The 7,699-nt window shown below is 37.4% G+C and overlaps 1 protein-coding gene across 2 annotated transcripts; it reads left to right on the top strand.

The window, feature by feature from the left end:
• Nucleotides 1–1,514: 1,514 nt before the first annotated feature.
• On the top strand, nt 1,515–7,238 carry LOC113730884 (uncharacterized). 2 transcript variants are annotated; one of them, XM_027255856.2, is made up of 6 exons: nt 1,516–2,039; nt 2,189–3,312; nt 4,441–4,625; nt 4,775–4,945; nt 5,684–6,136; nt 6,589–7,238. In XM_027255856.2, exons 1-6 carry the CDS (start codon nt 2,011–2,013, stop codon nt 7,039–7,041), a joined length of 2,415 nt encoding a protein of 804 aa, XP_027111657.2. In that variant the 5' UTR covers nt 1,516–2,010; the 3' UTR covers nt 7,042–7,238. The 2 variants fall into 2 exon arrangements, with proteins under 2 accessions (XP_027111656.2, XP_027111657.2); XM_027255855.2 differs by having other exon boundaries at nt 1,515–3,312.
• The last annotated feature ends 461 nt before the right edge of the window (nt 7,239–7,699 follow it).

The following is a 7,699-nucleotide window of genomic DNA, read 5'->3' as shown; positions in this document are numbered from 1 at the left end:
GCTAATATTGATCAGAACCTAGATATGGTCGAACCTTTTTTTTTTTTTTTTTTTCTGGGAAGAAGAAGAAAGGTATGGGTCACAACTATTAAAGCTTCTCAATCAAAAACGGTGTAGCAATATCTAAATGAAGTATCACTATCACATTAATTAGTAATTTACATCATCTTTTGCACGCCATCCAAACTAAGCAGAAAAACTCGAACTTGAGATTGAGTTTGATAGAAACCTTGAACAATCTTAGCTTAGACCCTAGGCGAAGTCAAATTTTTTTTTCTTAGGTCAGTTTACATTTGCAAGAACAAAAAGTTGTAATAAGATTTCTTTTCTTTTTTTTTTTGATAGAGTTTGATAGAAACCTTGAACAATCTTAGCTTAGACCCTAGGCGAAGTCAAAATTTTTTTTCTTAGGTCAGTTTACATTTGCAAGAACAAAAAGTTGTAATAAGATTTATTTTTTTTTTTTTTTTTTACCAATTTGGCAAATTTTAATTTCTAAAAGGACTTCACTAGAACTTTTAGAATATTAGAGGGTAAAAACACGATTTTTATTTTCTTCAGGGTAACCGTGCAAGTTCAATCCAATCATCCACAGCTCCAACGTTACTTGTTTGGTTCAACAAGGCTCGAATAAGCAAAAATAGAGTATCCACAGTTCAGTTCCACTTGAGCCAAAACTTTGTATACTGACATATGAAAACTAAGGTAAGGTACATTACAGTTGACTCAATGTGATATAAATTTTTGTATAGGGAGTGAAAGCTTCATATTGAATATGATTTTGCATGCTAAAGATTTTGAATTTTTAACTTAATCACAATTTTTACTAGAGTTTTTAAAAATCAAACTCGAACAAATGTTGAATTGAAATAATGTTGTTTACTCATTAATTTTCTTTTAAACCGCCACTTGATGAAGAACTACAAGAGAGTGAGTTGTATGGGAAGTGAACGCTTCATATAGAGTATGTTTTGCATGCTAAAGATTTTAAAATTTCAATTTAATCACAAATTTTTTCAAAGTTTTTTAAAGTCAAATTTTAACTAATGTTGAATTGAAATAATGCTGTTTACTCATTAATTTCCTTTCAAGACATCACTTGACGAAGAACTACAAGAGAGAGCGAAAGAATCTAATAACTTTGTCACACTGGATAACCCTTCCTTCTCAATTGTATCATGTGTGTTAATTAATCAGTACAACAAAACATTTCCCAGAACGAGGGATAACTTGCTGCTCATAATCCTAAAGTTTTTCAAAATCGTAGATTGCCCCTTAAACTTTTAATTTTAACAATTTACTACACTCTAATTATCAAAAAAAAAAAAAAAAACAACTTACTACACCCTATCAAATTTGAGATCAAATTTTCACACCAATCTCAAATCCACTCAATTGTGTCAATTAACAAACTAATATGACTATTTATCCTCGTCCCGTGCTCCAAAAAAGTCCTCTTATTTTTATTGTGTCAACTTCAATATATAATTGTTTTTACTCTTTATCATCTCTCTCATGTTGTAGCAACGCTTTTGGGGTTTACTGGATTGCAACAACAACTATCACCTGAAAAACGCTCCCACCTAATTCAGACGTCTGGCGTGGAGGTGCGGTAAAATATCCCACCCCAAAGCCACCCCCCAAATCCCCAACGCCAACCTCATCTCTTTTTCTCGCCAGTTTTCAGTTTTGTCCTATTCAAGCTTCCTTTCCAAAATCTTAAACCCTTCCCCCCCAATTCCACTTCTCTCTCCAAACCCTAAACCTCCAATTCCTAAATCCCTACCATGGCAGTGGTGGCGCCGGCGCCGGCGCCGTCGGCGATTATACCCCAGGAACTCTACCCGGCTGATGAGGATTTAGCCTACGAAGAAGAGCTGCTCCGCAACCCGTTCAGTTTGAAGCTTTGGTGGCGTTACTTGATAGCCAGATCCGAAGCCCCATTTCGAAAACGGGCCATAATTTATGAGCGAGCCCTAAAAGCCCTGCCCGGAAGCTACAAGCTATGGCATGCCTACCTTCGCGAACGGCTTGAGCTGGTTAGGAACCTTCCAATTACTCATTCTCAGTATCAATCTCTGAATAATACTTTCGAACGGGCCCTTGTTACAATGCATAAAATGCCTCGCATTTGGATTATGTACTTAGAGTCTTTAACTAATCAGAAGCTCGTGACCAAAACTCGTAGGGCTTTTGATCGGGCGCTTTGTGCATTGCCCGTTACTCAGCATGATCGAATATGGGCTCCTTATTTATTTTTCGTTAGCCAAAAGGGGATTCCGATTGAGACATCGCTTAGAGTTTATCGTAGGTATTTGAAGTATGATCCTGGCCATATTGAGGATTTTATAGAGTTTTTGTTGAATTCTGAGCTGTGGCAGGAGGCTGCAGAGAGGTTGGCTGGGGTTCTGAATGATGATCAGTTTTATTCGATAAAGGGCAAGACAAAACACAGGCTGTGGTTGGAGTTGTGTGATTTGTTGACTCAGCACGCTTTGGATATCTCTGGGTTGAATGTGGATGCAATCATTAGAGGTGGGATTAGGAAGTTTACGGATGAGGTTGGAAGGTTGTGGACATCGCTGGCTGATTATTATATTCGGAGGAAGTTGGTGGAGAAGGCGAGGGATATTTTTGAGGAAGGCATGACTACAGTGGTGACGGTTAGGGATTTTAGCGTGATTTTTGATGCTTATTCACAGTTTGAGGAGAGTATGCTTGCTTTAAAGATGGAGGAGATGAGTGACAGTGAGCTGGATGATGAGGAAGATAGTAATGAGACTATGGGTGGGGAGGAGGAAGAAGAAGAGGATGATCGTTTGGATATAAGAAAGTTGGAGAAGAAACTTAAAACGTTCTGGTTGAATGATGATAAGGATGTGGATTTGAGGTTGGCAAGGTTGGAGCACTTGATGGACAGAAGACCAGAACTGGCAAACAGTGTGCTGCTTAGACAGAATCCACATAATGTGGAGCAGTGGCATAGGAGGGTTAAGCTTTTTGAGGGTAATCCCACGAAGCAGATATTGACTTACACAGAAGCAGTTAGGACTGTTGACCCCATGAAGGCTGTAGGGAAGCCACATACTTTATGGGTTGCATTTGCGAAGCTTTATGAGACCCACAAGGATATTGCAAATGCCAGGGTGATTTTTGACAAGGCGGTGCAGGTTAATTACAAGAATGTAGATCATTTGGCTAGCGTCTGGTGTGAATGGGCGGAGATGGAACTCAGACACAAAAACTTTAAGGGTGCTTTGGACTTGATGAGGCGTGCAACTGCAGAGCCATCAGTTGAAGTCAAACGAAGAGGTAATCCATCCTTACTCTTTTTTTATATATTCAATTCCTGATAAAATGTATGGCTTCTTGTATTCTGAGTGCATATGATGTTGACTTCTGTATAGAATTGGCTATGGACTGACATAATTGAATATCAAAAGCAGAAAAGAAGTGGTACTTGAGTTAGAAATGTAACCAGAAATCAAAGTATCTTAGTGTTATTCTCTTGCTGTGAATTCAAGAAAGGTGTCAAGAGGACAATACTGTATTTTGAAGTCAGTCAGCATACTGTGTCATGTGAACTAGTTGTTATTTTTTTTTGAAAGAATGTATCCAGTTCTATTCTCTAGCATACCATAAATTTCAAGAAAATATTTTGCAAATAACTTCTAGATGCTAGTAGAGTAATGATTCTAATGGGCACCAATTCATATGCTGCATTAAGTGTGCATTTAATTTAGTCTTATAGCTTCTTTTTACCACTTTAGTGAGTTCTTCTTTGCTCCTTGTCCTAGTGCACATTATGCATCAGTATGATTTTATCAGGATTTGGTAGTTTCAAGCATGAAGCCAGTTATTTCTATGAATTTTGTGGTTTTTGCTGATTCAAACATTAGATCAATTTACCTTGCACTGTACTTTTGTCCTCTTGGAAAAAAATCACAGATTTGTGTTATAATTTGGAGATTTGTTGAACTTTGTGGTTGCAAATACATTATGTCTTCTTTTTCCATGGGAAACGAACTATTGTGGTTCACAAAATTTTTAAAAATGGGAGGTGAGAAAATAAAAAGAATCTGATTGAAATAAAAGCTGACACTTCTTGTATTGCTTTCCTAGATGTCTAATGTTATTTTGGTTTGTATGCTTCTAGCTTGAGGGGTTGTATAAAATTCCTTACGGTAGATTAATGATCCCCATTTTCTAAAGATGATTTATTTACAAGATATGGTCAAAAGAGGGTTCTCAAAAACAGATATATAATTTTGAGATGTGCTAGTTTGGAAATTGTAAATAGACAAGGAAGAGCAAAAGGTCTCTGCAAAGCAAAGGGCAATACTTTGTGTCTTTTGCTGGTTGTATTAGGATGCATTTTATTCTAATAATAATTGGGCATTAAGAGTACAATGGTGCCTAAACATTTGCTACATGTTACAGTGGCAGCTGATGGAAATGAACCAGTGCAGATGAAGATTCACAAATCCCTAAGACTTTGGACATTTTATGTTGACTTGGAGGAAAGCCTGGGAACCTTGGAGTCCACTCGTGCAGTTTATGAGAGGATATTGGATCTGAGGATAGCCACACCCCAAATCATAATAAACTATGCTATGCTGTTAGAGGTAGACCTTCTCTTCCAAAAGTTTATTTTTCTCCATCATCATCATCATCTTCTCCTTCATGTTGTCTGTTTCTTTTAAATGGAAAAGTAATCTTTGCCTTAATTTCTATTTGCTTTTGTTGATCTAAATTTCTGGAATTGAATTGTCAGGATCATAAGTACTTTGAGGATGCATTCAAAGTTTACGAGAGAGGTGTGAAGATTTTCAAATATCCACATGCAAAGGATATATGGGTTACTTACCTATCCAAATTTGTTAAGAGATATGGGAAGTCAAAACTAGAACGAGCTCGAGAATTGTTTGAGCATGCGGTTGAAGTGGTATGCAAGTATTTGTCTTATTCTCAAGAATCTTGCATTCTGGTGTATGCTTGATGCCTGTGATTACTTGTGTTGATCTTAATTCACTTTTCTTTCTTCTAGGGGCATTCTAATATAAAAGAAACAAGCTTTAGAAGAAAACAGAAGGCAAATTTTAAGAGTGTGTATGAAGATTATGTCCAAAACTAACACACAACATTTGTTTTTTAAATTTTCAGTTCTTTTTTTTTTGTCTATTAGTAGTGACATCCTGAAAAATAAAGTCTAGAACAGTTGGCTCTTTCTATTGTTTGCATGGGTTTCATTGTTGGTATTGGTTTTTGTTTTGTAGTTAATTTGATTAATCCAGTACTCAAATACCATTGGTAAGTCATTGCGCAAGTAGCATTCAGTAAAAGTCACTTGTATGATTTTAAGGATTCTTCCATTGAAGTATTTAGTGTAGGGATCCTTACTGGAAATATGGTGCTGCAAATTGTCCTATAGAAGATCATAATATTTTCTGCAGTGCTGACCACCTGAAACTTTCTTTATATCTATCCATATTAAGCAGCTGTCCATGAACATTGTACCAGCAAGAACTTCTACTTTTTGTGACTTGTCATACCAGTAGAGTATGCATTTAAATAGTTTATGGTTTATCTTTGATATGATTGCTTTATTGTCTCTTGTGGTTTTGATGATCTTGGGACTGCTGCTGAAGCATCAAGTGAAGATATTAATACTATTTTTATTTAGGCCCCTGCGGAGGTTGTAAAGCCATTATATCTACAATATGCCAAGTTGGAAGAGGACTGTGGTCTTGCAAAGAGAGCCATGAGGGTTTACGATCAAGCTACAAAGGCTGTTCCAGCAGCTGAGAAATTAAGCATGTATGAAATCTACATAGCTCGTGCAGCTGAAATTTTTGGTGTTCCGAAAACAAGGGAAATATATGAACAGGCAATTGAATCTGGTCTACCTGACAAGGATGTGAAGGTCATGTGCCTGAGGTATGCTGAGCTTGAGAAGAGCCTTGGAGAAGTTGATCGTGCTCGTGCACTATACAAGCATGCATCGCAGTTTGCTGACCCAAGATCTGACCCTGACTTCTGGTCGAAGTGGCATGAGTTTGAAGTGCAGCATGGTAACGAAGACACCTTCCGTGAGATGCTTCGTGTTAAAAGGAGCGTTTCTGCAAGCTATAGCCAGGTGTGTTTTGTCTTTGCTGATTTTTTTTTTCAAAGTTTGGTGAAACATTCTGTCCCTGCTGGTGAATCTCAAAGGAGTGCAACCTGTTCGAGTTATTTTCCTTTTCTTTAGATGCTATTGGGAAAATATTGCTTCTATAATTACTCATATCAACTACAACATAAGAACTTCTTATTTCCTGTTTTTGTGTTTGGCAACCATAAGACTTGGGAAGAGAAGTTACTTCCTTATTATGCTTCTCGGGAGATTCTGGTTTTTCTTTTCCTCTTCTAAGTCAGTTTTGGTTCTATTCTTTTGTACAAAAATTTTGGATCCTCTGAGATGTTGTGATGTTACATTTAAAGCCTTATGGTTTCTCTAGTATAAACTGCTGCACCCCAACAACCACCCCCCCCCCCCTCCCCAAAAAAAAAAATCCATAGGTGCTAATCCACTTTGGTTCTTCTATCCAGACTCACTTTATTCTTCCTGAGTACTTGATGCAAAAGGATCAGATGCAGACTCTTGAGGAAGCAAAGGATGTGCTAAAGAAGGCTGGGGTTGCTGATGATCAAATGGCAGCTCTAGAAAAGAAGTTGTTGCCATCTGCTAATGACGCTGTAACTAAAGATTCCAATCGCGTGCTTGGCTTTGTAAGTGCTGGTGTACAGTCCGTGGGTGATGGAGCACCTAAGGATACAGAAAATAAGGAGGATATTGAACTACCCGAGGAAAGTGACTCTGAAGATGATGACAAGGTTGAGATAGCACAAAAAGATGTTCCTAATGCTGTATTTGGAGGTCTGATCCGGAAAAGAGAAGAGACTGATAACCCTGAAAACGGTGATGATGCAGCAGCAGGAAAAGATGAGGATGAAGGTCACCTTGGAGCCCTTGCAAGATTTAAAAGAAGTCGAAACGCTTAACGTTGGTTTGGTTTATGCCATTTGACTTGTCTATGAAGATTAAACAAAATTTTAGGTTTGCTTCACCAGTCAGTACCTGGTAAAGTGGATTTTTTTGTTGTATTCAGAAGCACTATCAAAAGTTCACTTGTACATTTTTCCCCTGCATGGAGGCTTTGTTTGTTTTTTGTTCTATGAAAGCAGAGTTGTGGACTAAAGAGCTGTTAAATAGTGAGCCTGATTTCTTTTACAATATAAACTGATGCCTACTTACAAACCCTAGAGGTTTTCTTGCCTGCATATTTTGGAATTTTTTCTTAATGGTTTTTCATTTAAGTGACTTGCAACTTTTTTCTCTTTCATTTAAGTGGACTTGCAATTTTTTTTTCCTCCTGCTTCCGGGATTAGCTTTCGAGTAATATGTGCATATTATATGGTTTGAGTTGCTTTGGTGCTAGACAACAGTTTGGTTTAAGATTGGGAAAAAGAAATGTTATATGTGCCAATTAACAAGGTTTTTGTCTGTTTACATTTGGTGGTTCTCTTAGTTGTGGAAGAAGCGGGTTCATCTTTGCTCTAGTCTTTGTGAAATATGTCCAACATAGTAAGTCAAGATCATGCTATTTCTTGTATCATGGGATGTTGATTGGTCTTTTCTTTCTTTTCTGAATGGTGAGGT

The sequence above is a fragment of the Coffea arabica genome, chromosome 2e, assembly GCF_036785885.1.
Source record: "Coffea arabica cultivar ET-39 chromosome 2e, Coffea Arabica ET-39 HiFi, whole genome shotgun sequence".
Lineage (NCBI taxonomy): Eukaryota > Viridiplantae > Streptophyta > Magnoliopsida > Gentianales > Rubiaceae > Coffea > Coffea arabica.
The sequence above is the reverse complement of the archived record's forward strand: the minus strand, read 5'-3'. Positions and strand labels throughout refer to the sequence as shown.